The sequence below is a fragment of the Sorex araneus genome, chromosome X (genome assembly GCF_027595985.1).
Source record: "Sorex araneus isolate mSorAra2 chromosome X, mSorAra2.pri, whole genome shotgun sequence".
NCBI classification, from domain to species: Eukaryota; Metazoa; Chordata; class Mammalia; order Eulipotyphla; family Soricidae; genus Sorex; species Sorex araneus.
The window spans coordinates 317606757-317621642 of record NC_073313.1 but is presented as its reverse complement, the minus strand read 5'-3'; the positions used below and the strand labels follow the sequence as shown (position 1 = coordinate 317621642).

Below are 14886 nucleotides of genomic sequence, written 5' to 3'. Positions count from 1 at the left end.
GTACTAGAACTTCTTGTGACCACAAGTCAAGAAAAGGAAACATACCTTCCTGTGGGAAATTGTCTCTCTAACCAAAAATCCTAAGGTTGGGACAGTTCCCTGGTTTAAACAAGTTTAGCTTAGACAGTGAGAGCTGCATATGGGTACCCAAGTGGGAAAATTTGAGTTAGAATTGAATAGGAGATTACTGTTACTTCAGTGCTATACATTAAAGGTATTTGGAGATTGTTTATCACCCAATGGAAACAGCTATGAAAATATTCCAGTTTTTGTACCTAATGTGCACTCCTAAAGTGATGCCCCATACTAGCCCACTCCCTGGGAGAGTCACCGTCTCTCTCTCATCCTCTGCAGCCACTTTCTGCTAGACAGAAAAATGTTATGGCGGTGATTCCACACCACAATCTACAAGGTCAGGTGCGTGCATGATGATGTGTACATGTTGAGCTTCTAATACTCCACAGCTGGGCCTGGAATGTGGCTCAGTAATATAGCACAATCCTTGCAAGTTCTGTCCTCCAACCCTGGGTCACCCACACTGCCGAGTACAATCCCAGCAACACTGCCACTGGGACTCCCAGTGCCACAAGTATGCAGTCTTGGTTGTATGGAAACCAGATATGTGGGTCCCCTGGTGTGCGCTTGCACCATGAACTAGCATTCAGCCCCCAGGGAGCCCCAGGGAGCACCAGACTAATAGCAAATAAAGGGGAAAATACTCCACACTTTACTGACACTAAGGCTCCGTGTGAGCGTAAGACGACTGTTGTCAGCTACTGTTGTAATATCTTGAATGCATGCACTAAAGATGGGAGAATGACTAGTTGAAGCTGTAGAAAGTCATCTCAGTTCAGCCATTACCTGACCAATGACAGGAATACTAATCTCACTTGTTTTTCTTTCCTTGTTATTGAGAAAACATACTTAATATTTAAGAACTAGATTGCTTGAAGGTGCCTTTAGTTATGCTTTAATATCAGATAGACTGTGAAAGTGACTTGTAATGCATTCAGAAGCATAGCATCTGGAGCCCCATTGCTGGAATTTGTTGTCCATTTCTATCCACTTTCTTGCTGATTGACTTTGAGCATCAACTTACCATGCTTACCTCAAATTAGAATCTGTATTGTTTATGTCAATAGAGTTTAAAGTTTCAAACAGTGAATAATAATGGTTTTTTACATCTGATTGCTGTTTAAACTGAGGAATATTAGGTTTTGCTAAGAGAATAAAATTAGAGGGGGAAATTCTCGGGAAAGACTATTTAAGTATCAGTAGTGATTTCAAATCTTAAGAAGTAAGGATGTGGAAAATTGCTTTGTTATTTTGGGGATTTTATAGTTAATTGTTGGCACACTAAAAATTGTTAAGTGTTAGCTATGTTTTTCTAGGTACCTATTATAAAATATTTGTATTACTATACTAAATCCTTTTCTGTCAGTTAAATACATTTCATTCGACAGCCTTTAAGGATACCAATGATGTATAACCTATTATACCTCTAAGACTTTATACAAGAACTGCTATTAATTTTTTTTAACCAAGGTACCTCATAGCTTTTACAAGGCTCCTAACTAAAATACAGTACACCTAAATTATTTTTATTTACCTTTATCTGTAGTTCCTGTAAGTTAGATCTGGCAAAGGTAAAACTTGGGTATTTGTTTTTATATTATAACTAATAGCATCCACAGAATACAATATTTCAGTGCTATTTTTATATTGTTTATCTCTGCTAATTAATTTCTTTTTCTTTATAGGTTTTTGAGCTACACCTGAGTGTGCTCATGGGCTACTCGTAATTCTTGCTTAGGGAACCATGTAGTATCCTCTTCTACATGCAAGGCTTATGTTCTAGCCCATTGAACTAGCTCTCTGACCCTAGGAAAGCTTTTTTAAAAGTTAGGCAGTCCTGACCCTCCACACTCAATTTCAGCTATATCAAGAAGTCGAGCCCCCAGGGGGATTGCCCCGTAGCTGGAAGACTGCTTCATGAGCGGAGGGGAAGAAGACAGATGGAGTAGAGAAGGGATCACTAAGAAAATGATGGCTAGAGGAGCCAGTTGGGATGGGAGATGCATGCTGAAAGTAGATAATGGACCAAACATAATGATCTCTCAGTGTCTGTGGTGCAAGCCATAATGCCCAAAAGTAGAGAGAGAGTATGGGGAATATTGACTGCCTTAGAGGCAGGGGGAGGGTGGGAAAGGGGGGGTACACCCGGGATATTGGTGGTGGGGAATGTGTACTGGTGGAGGGATGGGTGTTTGATCATTGTGAGATTGTAACCCAAACATGAAAGCTTGTAACTATCTCATGGTGATTCAATAAAATTTTTAAAAATTAAAAAAAAAAAGAAGTCGAGCTCCATAGCTCCTGAAGTGCACAGCTGACAGCTCCTCCAAATTTCATACTACTCAACACAGTTGCAGCATAGCATACCCACTGGGGAAGATGTGTAGAAGCTCCCCAAACTCAATGGGTGAAAACAAGATCAGCCAACATCAAACTACTCAGTAATCCTCAGACTGTGACTTGTGATACCATAGGGAGGTTATTTAATGGGCTCAAAGAAAGATGACAAAGATTCTTAGCAAAGCCAGCATTAGAGAACTACAAGCAGAAATGAAAAGTATTTTTAAAAAAGTTGAAAATCTGAGCAGATTAACAGCAGTTGAGCAAAAGATCAAGGAGCTTCAAGATGAGAGGGAGGAAACTACTAGAAAACAACAGAAGGTAGGAAATAGTCTGAAAAGAAATCAGCAGCATACCAGAGAAGGATGGGATAAATTCAAGAGGAGAAATATAAGCATTATTGGAGCCCTGAAGAACAGGAAAGCAAATTTGATGGACAGAATTTTTTTTTTCCCCTTTGGCTTTGGCCACACCTGGCTGTGCTCAGGAGTTACTCCTGGCTCTGCACTCAGAAATTACTCCTGGTGGTGTTCGGAGACCATGTGGATGCCAGGGATTGAATTTAGGTCGGCCATGTGCATGGCAAATGCCCTACTCACTGTATTACTTTCTACTCCTGCCCTAAGGAACAGTATTTAAAGAAATCATAGATAAGGAATTTTTCTAGAATTGAGGATTATAAGTACTGAGATTCAAGAGGCCCAAAGATCTAAGCGAAAATAGGAAAACTCCAAAACGTATTGTAATCAAAATGACAAATTCCAAAGGTACAAACAGAATATTGAAAGCAGCAAGATTAAAAAGCCATTTATATACAAAGGAAGTCCCATAAGAATCACAGCAGATGAACCAGAAGAGACTGGAAGATACACTACAAAAACTCAGTGAAATGAACACCTCACCAAGAGTACTTGGTCTAGCTAGATTATCATTTAGATTTGAAGGAATAATATAGAGCTTCACCACTAGGCAACAACAACCTAGGGAAGAGGCCAGAGAGATACTGTAGTGAGTAAGGCGCTTGCTTTGCACATGGCTGACCTGGATTTTATCCCGAGTATCCCATATGGTCTTCTGAGCACTACCAGACATCATTCCTGAGTACAGAGCAGAGCTAGGAGTAACCCCTGAGCATTGCAAGTGAGGCAGCCCCCCAAAAGTCATTTTTTTTAAAAGCCTATTTCATAGTCATGAAATCCATTTTGCAAGAAGTGTTCAAAGGATCTTTGAATAAAGGGATTTTATACATTTTCAATAATGAATTAATGTCTCATTTATATTGAATGTTCTATGTTTTATCAGTTTTTTAAAATATCTATAGTTTTATTGCAGTTTCTTATCTGTATGAGCAGGCACTTAAGCAATGACTATAATAAAATAGTTTCTAATATAAAAGTAATATTCCCTTTCTTGGTATAAAACACTTTGTACTTTTTGTTGTTGTCTTACTTGTTTTAGGGACACATCCTGCAGTGCTCAGGGCTTTCACTTGGCTCTGCACTCAGGAATTACTCATGACGGGACTTGGGGGACCATATTAGTGCCAGGAATTGGCCAGTGCAGGGCAAGTTCCTTACCTGCTGTACTATCATGCCAACCACTATACTATTATTATAGGCATATTCAGACTTTCCCCCTTAAATTTTCTTACTTCTCTTAGCTCTCACCAAATTTTACATTGTTACAAAGTATAGGCTTTATACTTGTATAAATTCCAAAATATATTAGCACAGAATTTTAAACAATAGTTTTGTTAATGTCAAGGAAGATATGATTAATACCACAGAGACCCGGGTACAAACTAAAAGTTAATGCAATATATTTTAGATACCAGCATTGTTAGCTTATTTATATAGGTATTAAGAATAGGTATTATATTATTGTATTAAATGATCTTAATTTCTTTACATAGGTTAAAAACATATAGCAATCAGTCATCACAAATTGACTCCTGATTTATTTTCCTATGATTCCGTTTGCTGTTCTGTTAAGTTTTGTTGGTGCAAGCAATACAGAATATATAGGCAGGCTGGGAATGGTCACACTAGTGGTGGGATTGGTGTTAGGACATTGTATGCTTAAAACAGTTGTATTTTGAGTAACTTTATATGTCACAGTGTTTTAATAAACATAATTTTTTAAAGTTAGTAGCTTTTCCTTTTTGTCTTTTATATTGTAGCACTGTAGCACCATAGTAGTTCATCGATTTGCTCAAGCAGCCACCAGTAACGTCTCCTCTGTGATCATTTATTCTGTTTTTCTTAGTTCACATCAATGAATGTTTTTAACAAGAATATAGAAAAGTGATTTTATGGATCCTCAAAAATTTCCATTTATATTAAAAGCATGAGGAAAGAGTAAGAAATGGATGTACTAACTGGGCAGTCTTGTACATTCACAGTGTTTTCTGAACAGTTAGTTGTTTTATTTAGAGAAGACATTCTTGTGCATTTGGAGTCTTTAGCTCTGACTTTAGTTTTGAAATTTTACTATGAGCTCTAATTAGGGATGACAACCAGAAAAAGGTTTTCTCATCAGTGAATGTAAAACGAGTCCTGAAATTTGAGCAAAAGAGTGAGATACTGATGGGGAAAGAGCATGAGTAGAGGAACTTGGCACTATGCTTAAAGGTAAATACGGTTAACAGAGCACAAACATTTCCTAAAATTAAACCAGGGTTTGATTACTAATGAAGAGGAAAGTGGTGCTCAGCAGACAGAAAAAAAACATTTGATTAGGTAGAGTAATATAAATTAGCTAGTATCTTACTCGGCTGGTTATTTCTGCTTTAGTGTTTTAGTCATGCTAGAAAAGCCAAGTGAATACATGGGATTAAGCAAGAGTAAGCTTATTTCTTGATTACCCAAAGACTGACAGAGGGTTAGTATTTTCTCAAGTCAAATAAGATCATTCTCTTTCATTTTTTTCAGAACATAAACTTTTAAATTTGCAGCACTTTTAGAACTACGTAAAAATTTCATGGTACTAAAGTTCCGTATTCTCTGTCCCCTCCCCCATTGTTTACATTCTACATTCATATGGTCTTTCTCTTTTATACTTAACAAAATAATAGTAATACATTCTTATCAGTCCCTATAAAAAATAAAATAAGCGAGTATATAAAAAGTCCCTATTTTATTTATCTTTCTTAGTTTCTACCTAATACCTGTTGGGGATGCAGTTTGGGAGCCATACCCAGCAGTAGTCAGGGGCTATACCTGGCTCTGTCTGATTAGGAGCAGCCACTGGCAGTTCTCAGGGGATCACATGTGGTACTGAGGATCAAACCAGGATTGCTTCATGCAAGGCACCTTACCTCATGTATCATCTCACTGCCCAGGTTCTGGTACCTAGGATCACATCCAAGATAACACATTATACTCAGTAGGCATATCTCCGTAAATCCCTCTGATTTGCTATAATTTCTCAGACTACTTCATTTTGTTTCTTGTGTAGTTTTCTGGTGTTTGTTTTTGTTTTTGTTTTAATGGTGGGGGTATGAGGGAGGGGTTGCTCCCAGTGAGACCTGGGAGTCACTTACTTGCTAAGACTTGGTGATGTCACATTAACTCAGACACAGTGGTGCTGGGGTCCTCCAGGGTTGTACCCATTGGCACTCTTGGTCCTTGCATTGCTACAGGTCAAGGCATGTTCCTATGGGCCCTGCACTGTTTCCCTAACCCCACTTTCTGGGTGATTTGGGTTTTTTTTGGGGGGGGTTGATTACCTTAGAGTACTGGTCAGGTATTTCATAGAAGAACCCTTGTTTGAGACTTGTCTGATGTTTTTCTCATAATGGGAGTGGGGTTATGTGATTTGGGGGAAAGAGCCATAGAAATAAGGTGTTTTCTTTTTATTCCTTCAGTCCTTGGGCTATACCCAGTGTTGCTCGGGGTTTATTCCTGGCTCTGCACTCAGGAATCACTCCTGGTGGTGCTCAAGGGATCCTGTGGGATGCTGGGGATAGAACCCAGGTTGGCTAAGTATAAGGCAAGGGCCTCACCCACTGTGCTATCTCTCCGACCTCAAAGGTACTATTTGTATTATGCCAAAGATCTCTATTATCAACATGACTTTTTTTTTTTTTTTTTTTGGCTTTTTGGGTCACACCTGGCGATGCACAGGGGTTACTCTGCACTCAGGAATTACCCCTGGCTGTGCTCAGGGGACCATATGGGATGCTGGGATTTGAACCCGGGTCGGCCGCGTGCAAGGCAAACGCCCTACCCGCTGTGCTATCTCTCCAGCCCCTCAACATGACTTTTAACTCCGGGTATTGACTTTGATCATCTGGTGGGAGTAGATTTTTCAGGTAGATATGTCAGGGCACTCTTTTTTCCTCCCTCTCATCCAAACTTCTTTGAACAAGTCACTCTGTGTGACCTATGCTTAAGGAATAGGAAGTTACATTCCACCTTCTAGAAAAATAGAGTTTCTGCATTAATTGTTTAGAATTCTCTGCCTGGGGATTTTTGTGTTTTCACCCATTTTTTTTTTTAGCTATTTGTTAGTATCATTATGGACTCAATATTTATTTTATCTTTGGGTTATAATGCTCACATTATCCCAGCTTCAGTCATTATAATTATCTTTTAAAAAAGAATCAATGAAACACCGTGAGATACAATTGCAGACTTACACACTTTCGTGATTACCTTTCGGTCATACAGTAGTCGAGTACCCATCCCTCCACGAGTGCCCATTCTCCACCACCAGTGTGCCCAGTCATAATTATCCTTATCTGTGGTAAACTAAGCAGTATTGAAGTCACCAACTCTAGTCCATCACTACGTTGATTATTTTAGCCTTTCCTTACTTTTATTTAAGCTCTTACTCTAATGATGTGAAGTTTCGACTCCCACTATGCACGGTCATATACATAATTAATTGTTCAGTTCTAGTATAAATGTATTGTGGCATCAAGTTTGTTAGCCCAAATTTGAAGGAAAATTACTTAAATTATATACACATAATACTCATAAAACACCTTTTGCCTTTATTCTTAACAGATTCCACTTATTTCCAAATCTCTTAAGTCAGTGCTTTTCCACACCTTACTGGACATGGTTTTATACTTATTGTAGCACTGTAACACTGTCATCCCGTTGTTCATCAATTTGCTTGAGCAGGCACAAGTAATGTCTCCATTGTGAAACTTCTTACTGTTTTTGGCATATCGAATACAACACAGTAGCTTGCCAGGCTCTGCCATGTGGGCAGAATACTCTCGGTAACTTGCTGGGCTCTCCCAGAGGGGCGGAGGAATCGAACCTGGGTCGGCTTCATGCAAGGCAAATGCCCTACCCACTGTGCTATCGCTCCAGCCCTTACACAGATTAATATAGTTAAATTCTTTTATCAGATTCTTTATATGATTTCTTGATCACCTAGGTAGGTTTCAGTTGCATACATTTGTATTTGAGTTGTATTCATTAGATTCACTTTTGATGCTATAGTGGTCTGTTTTGACGATAGTGTTGCGTCTCTAATGTACAAAATATTTTCATGGTCTCTAAAAATTTCCTTTGCTTCAGTAAATCAATCCTTCCTTCCTTTGCACAATCCCCTAGCAACTACTGTTGTTGTTTTTTTATCATCTGTGTAGTATTGCTTGTGTACTTAGAGCTATACCTATATAATTATTTTTTAATCATTGAATAATATTACTTTGATATAATACGGTTGATTGACCTAGTGAAGGACATCTTGATTGTATCTAGTTTTTGGTGATTATGAACAAAGCTGCTATATGGAATTGTTTGTAGGTTTGTCTAGAGACAATTTTTCAAATTGCTTGGATACATAGGAGTACAGTTGCTGGGTTATGGTTAAACGATGTTAGCTTTTAAAATACCTTTCTGTGCACTATACTCGGTTCTATAAAATAAGATAAATCTCCTGTTACCATTTTTCATGCTAATTCTCCCACCATCTCTCATATAATGATTCTAGGTCTCATTTTCTTTTCTTTCAAGCCTTTATTTTTTATGTTTTTGCTTTTTTGGGTCACACCTGGCGATGCACAGGGGTTACTCCTGGCTTTGCACTCAGGAATCACTCCCAGCGGTGCTCAGGGGACCATATGGGATGCTGGGGATCAAACCCGGGTTGCGTGCAAGGTAAACACTCTACCTTGCTGTGCTATCACTCCAGCCCCTCAAACCTTTATTTTCTTTTCAATTTTTATATATTTTATTTTCCATAAAGTATTTCACAATAGTTCATTGCAGATGATATTCAAACACCAATCCCACCATCAAGCACCTTGCACCTTCCCACCACAGTAAGAGGGAAGTGTGTGAAGGTTGTTGTATGTCGTTGTATTTCATTTTGTAGCCATTTAAGCCCATATATAAGAGAATACAAGCAAGTATGTTAAAAACCAGACAAATGTGTGCTACTTTTGGTACATAAAGTACGCTAGAATGTAAGAGGTTGTGTGGCTGCATTCGCTTCAGGAATTTCTGCAGTGCTGTCTTCCAGGAGCTTGTTTATAGTCTCTGGATATTGACCGTTGATGAGATTACATGGTGCCGGGGGCAGTTTGTGGGTGTGACTGCCAAGCTACTAGAAAAGTGGGGAGCTGGGAGGAGGAGGCCCAGTCTCCATCTGGGTGGGCGTGGCGGTCTCACTCATAGGGCCCACATACCTGGGTTTTTCTGCTGGGTCTCACTTGGGTGAGGCTTGTCTGAGCATGTGGAGAGTGGCCTTTAGCATAGCTGCGGTTGGGTTCTGCTTGGGGCAGGGAGGGAAACTCAACCCACCCCCCCTCTGAAGTGAAGAGAGCCTGGCGGGGGTCAGGAAATCAGATCTCATTTTCTCATAAATTCAGTCCTCTTTTTTTTAAATGCTCAAAATATGTTCTTAGTGAAAAAGCTCAGCTGCACTTCACTAAATTTTACTGTTTTATGCTTTCTGACAATATTTTTGCAATTATTAATATAACCTATTTCTTAAAATTACATTCTAATTGTGTTGTTACATTTAAAAGTATTTTATAATTGCATTATATAAAAATATTGTTCAAATATATTTAAAGGCATTTTTAAATTAATAATCATGAATTATACTATCTTCTTTAACCATTGCCATCAGCTATACATCTTTAAGTATCAAACTGTACCATAGTTGCTTTAATTTAAAAAATTGTACTTAAGTTAAATTATTTTCCTGTTAAGTAATGATAGGTGTTTTGTTTCTTTCACAGCATTTATTCAGTCAGAGAGCATTATAGAAGTACTGCGTTTTGATGATGGAGGCCTGCTTCAGGTAATGTTATTTTAATTGGGTAATTTGTGTGTGCTGAATCATGAATAAAAAATTTATAAAAATAAAGACTTTTAAAAGACTTTTTAAAAAAACATAATTAGTTTTATAAAATATAGTTTGTGAAATATAGCATTATGAGATATTCACATAGGCTAGTATAAGTCAATAATAAAACTCCTCTGAGCTATATTCAGTTACATTATCTTTTTAATTAAATATTTCTGGAGGTGTTGTGGGGAAGATAGGTGGAAGAGTCTGATCAGGCATAATAAAATTGGTGGTGAGCCCTACTGAATTTGGATGTTGTAATTGTAAATATTTTTCTGGAAAAGGCTTTTCTACAGAGAGCATTAGTGTTTAGCTTTTTTTCTCATCCTTAAACTTGCCACATTAATCCCTTTATTAAAATATAGTATATATAAAGCTTCAAAGTGTAATCTGATTTTTTAAACTGTTGTCTTTCCTTTCAGGCTAAAGTCAGATATCACCAATGACCCTTATTTCAATTTTCCTAGCTTAAAATCAGTTCTAGAATCTCAGTGTTGAAAGAGAACATTAAAAAATTATATTAATCAGTCCTTTGATTTTTATGGCTTAGGTGCTTTCTCCTGTTTTCCAGACTATATCCATATTCAGTGCTTATCTTATTATGCTTGTATTATGTCTTATGTCCATATTTTATGATAGTGCTTGCTGCCTTGGTAGTGATAAACATTTGTTTTAATAGTGCTGTGTTTTTTGACAGCATGAATTATATGTGTGTATATATATGTGCATATATATATACACATATACATTAAATATGTGTGTAGGTGTTATGGAGATATATGTGCTATATATTTCCTTATACCTATAATTCCTTTTATAATTAAGGGAAACCAAGGTATAGATTAAGAAATTTGTCCAGATACCATGACTTTGTGGTCATAGGACTGATGCAAGAATTTTGTCTTTGTACCCTAGTTATGATTGTTAATCTCTATTATATAATTTGATTGATGTATGTTTACATATTTATAACTAAACTCATGACTAGTTCTGAAAATTATTTCCTGTAGCATATTTATAAAGATAGGAAAGTAAAAACAATAAAGTTATGTTAAAATCGAGGCTGAAGGGATAGTACAGCAGATAGGGCACGTCCTTTGCACACACACAGCCTGAGTTCAGTCCCTGGTCTCTCCAGCCTGACTGGAGTGATCCCTGAGAGCAAAGCCAGGAGTAGGTCTTGAGCAACACTGGGTGTGGCCCACAAGAAAAAAGTTAGGTTAAAACAATAAAGAAATAACAGATTTCTCCAAGTTAAATTAAAGCAAAAAGTTAGAGTGGCAACTCCTTAACAGCCTTTAAATTATTTCAAGTAAAAATTTGTCAGAGAGCCTTTCTCCTTAGAGTGTATTTCTTGTCAGTGTATTCTTTAGGGTATCTCTAGTAGTATTAGGTTACCATTAGAAATCACAGTAATTCTTCTTGTCCACGTTTTCTGAAGATGATATTTTGAATCTGGTCTGGACTATTTGGCAGAACCACTGAGGTTCTATATATAGGTATAAAAAAGTGAAGACAGATTCTGAGGATTCTGTATTTAACTATCTCAAACTATCATTCATTTATAATTGATTACAGTGATTGACTCTTCCTAATTTGTTCCATTGATTATAAAATTGAATAACTATTAAATAAGTCACTTTTGTTCACCATTTTATTGAGATACCAGTGTTTACAGAACTGCTAATTGCACTTTTTCTGTGCTTATCATTCCAGTGCCACACCCATCACCAGAGTGCCCATTCCCTTCAGTGTCCCACAGGCCCTTCCCAGTCACCTCCCTCCCATGGAAACTCAGTTCTATAGAGAAGGTCTTCGGTTTCCTGACTTTGTGCATTAGTTGTTCCCTTACTGTGTTTCTTTATAATCCCATATATAGAAGAAATCTGCTTTTTAATTTATTATGGAATAGTTTACACTCCTAAATACATAGATGATTAAAGCTACACTCCTTAACTTCCACAAAATTATAAATCAGTGATAAATTGATTAAAAATTTTTTTCAAGAACTGTAGCTCTCTTTTTGTAGTACATAAATTTTTTAAAAATAGTAGTGTGAATAATTATGTTAATTGATCACTGTATCACTGTCTTCCTATTGCTCATCGATTTGCTCAAGCGGGCACCAGTAATGTCTCCATTGTGAGACTTGTTGTTACTATTTTTGGCATATCAAATAAGGCTGGACAACAGCACAGTGGGTAGGGCGTTTGCCTTGCATGCGGCTGACCCGGGTTCAATTCCTTCGACCCTCTCAGAGAGCCCGAAAAGCTATTGAGAGTATCCCGCCTGCACGGCAGAGCCTGGCAAGCTACCCGTGGTGTATTCGATTCAAATTGTATGTTAATATATTTTAAAATTAACATGAAATAGCTTAATCCTATCAATATACAATTTAATAAGGGTGAGGAGAGGAGAATTAAGAAAAAAATTCTTTTCTGAATTAAGAAAACCTTAAGGGAAAATCTGAACAGGCCTATAGAAGTGTAAAGGGTGTGAGTCTGGAGAGATAGTACAGCAGTAAGGCTCTTGCCTCGCACGTGGCTGACCCAGTTCAATTCCAGGCATCCTGTATGGTCCCTAAAGCACCACCATGTGTAATTCCTGAGTGCAGAGCCAGGAGAAACCCCTGAGCATCACCGAGTGTGGCCCAAAAACAAACAAAAAAAAAAGTGCTGAATCATCCTAGTAGATTATCTTTAAGCTTTCATCAGAGAGCTCCTCTCCACCCACTTACCACTGCACCTAAGGCTACTACAGCCCCCTTTCATTTTTCTAGCGCCAATCAGAGAATCGTTTCACTCACTTTGGGAAGCTCTGCCTTGGAGAAAAGAGATAAATTCCTAACTGATATGCTTAGAAGATAGTATAGATCTTAGAGGTCTCTTCATAGTAGAGGAGAGATTACACTCCTTCTGTTCCTCATATTTTAGCTGTAGCACGAGGGCTAGTTTGCCAAAAGATCTTTGTTCAAGTTATTCAATTTTTTTCACAGTTCTCTCAAGTTTGGGTGAAAGATCTTTGGAAAATTTCTATCTAGTTCTGTGTTACATTGACCAGAAAAATACTCTTGAAGCCTTTCAGCTAGATAATTCTTTTTACCACACCAAGTGCTCAGTTAAGTGAACAAACATAGTTTGGTCGTTTGCTACTTCTCTTGTTCTTAAATGAGCCTACATTTAAAAGGTACCCATTTTTTATTAAGACAGATATATTAGATTTTAACAGTAACAACTACTAGACCTATGGAGATATGCCAGCAATCACACAGTAGTAATTTGGAGACTTCGATACGTTACTTAGTCATTGGACAGATCAAGCAGACAGAATATAAGAAAACGTGAGCTCTAAATGAAGAATTGGAAGAGCTACAATTAATATATATGTGCATGGCTCTCCACTCCCAAAAGCTGAATACATATTTGTTTCCATTGCACATGGAACATTTTCCAGGCTAGACCACATGTTGGTACACAAAATAATTGTCCATAAGTCATGAAAATAGAAATCATATCTAGTCTCTTCTTTGACCACAACATTATGAAGGTAGAAGCAGTCTATAAAAAGAAAGTTACAAGCAGCTCAAATATGTTTGGAACTAAACAGTGGGTTAAAGAGGAAATCAAAGAAGTTTCCTTAAAACAAATGAGTGAAGACAGAACCTTTGGGAACTTCCCTAAGAGGAATGCTCAGAGCTATACAAGCATATATCAGGAGATTTTAAAAAGCTCAAAAATATTCACCAAAACATTTCTCTCAAGAAATTAGAAAAAGTGGGGCTGGAGAGATAGCACAGCGGTAGGGCGTTTGCCTTGCATGCGGCCGACCCGGGTTCAAATCCCAGCATCCCATATGGTCCCCTGAGCACGGCCAGGGGTAATTCCTGAGTGCAGAGCCAGGAGTAACCCCTGTGCATCGCCAGGTGTGACCCCCCCCCAAAAAAAAAGCAAAAAAAGAAATTAGAAAAAGAGCAATGAGTGAATCCCAGAGTAAGCAGAAGGAAGGAAATAATAAAAACTAGAGCAGAAATCAACGACATAGTAATTAAGATAGCAATGAAAAAGGGTCAGTGATTTGATAATTCCGTTTGCCGTTCATCTACATTTTTATAGAGCAAGTAATATGAAATAAATCTGTTACATGCCTACCAGGGTTGGGAGGGAACCTGGGAACATTGATGGAGGAATTGGGACAGTTGTGATGGGATTGGGATTGGAACACGATTGATTGCCTGAAACTACTCTTATGAACAACTTTGAAAACCTCAGTATCTTCATTTAAGTCAGTGAAGGGGTCAAAGCAGTAGTAGTTCAGTGGATAGGGCTCCTACCTCGAGCACGGCCATCTCAGGTTAGATTCCCAACATAGAGCCCCAACACCACAGGGATGGCTTCAAAACAAATGAAAATAAGGTCAGTGAAACCATGAGCTTATTTTTTTTTAATGAATGAGCAAGGTTGACAAACCCTTAACTAATGAGAAAATAAAGACAAGTAAATCAGATTAAATATTAAAGGGGGAGATGTTACAACAGATGTCTTAGAAAATATAAAGGAGTTTAAGAGGTTACTATGGAAAACTTTTTGTCCCTAAGTTGAAGAACCTAGAAGAAATGGATGGTTTGTATCTTATAGCCTCACCAAGATAGAATAGGGAAGAAGTAGAAAACCTGAACAGACTAGTTATTAGCAAGGAAATTGAAGCAGCGATGATGATGATGATGATGATGATGATGATGATGATGATGATGAAGCAACTTCCTAATAAAAAGAAAAACAGGTGCAGATGGGTTTCTAAACCTTCAAGGTACCTAGTACCTGTACTTTTCAAATTTTTCTAAAGAATTGAAAAAATTCAAATTCTTCCTAACAGTGCTATGAGGCCAGCATTGCTCTAATACCCAAAGCAGACAGTAACATTACTAAAACAGAAATTTTCAGGGCCAAAGCGATAGTAGCAACAGATAGGGCTTTGCATGCATGCAGCCAACCCAGATTCAGTCCCAGCACCACATATGGTCCCCAGTTCCCCGCCAGGAAGGACCCTGAGCGTAGAGCCAGAGGTAAGCCCTTAGTACCACTGGGTGTGTCCAAAACAGAAATTTTCAGACCAGTATTCCTGGGGAACAGAAATGTAGAGATCCTTGACAAAATC

The 14886-nt window shown here is 37.9% G+C and overlaps 1 protein-coding gene and 1 pseudogene across 1 annotated transcript in view; one reads left to right on the top strand and one right to left on the bottom strand.

Moving 5' to 3' along the window:
- The window catches only part of LOC129399576 (uncharacterized), a 378786-nt pseudogene that overhangs the window by 128066 nt on the left and 235834 nt on the right, over positions 1–14886 (bottom strand).
- Positions 1–14886, top strand: part of TMEM131 (transmembrane protein 131) — a 190631-nt gene that overhangs the window by 45252 nt on the left and 130493 nt on the right. The window contains exon 2 of the mRNA XM_055119780.1: positions 9623–9684. Coding sequence (XP_054975755.1) covers positions 9623–9684 — 62 coding nt within the window. The remainder of the gene's footprint in view (positions 1–9622; positions 9685–14886) is intronic.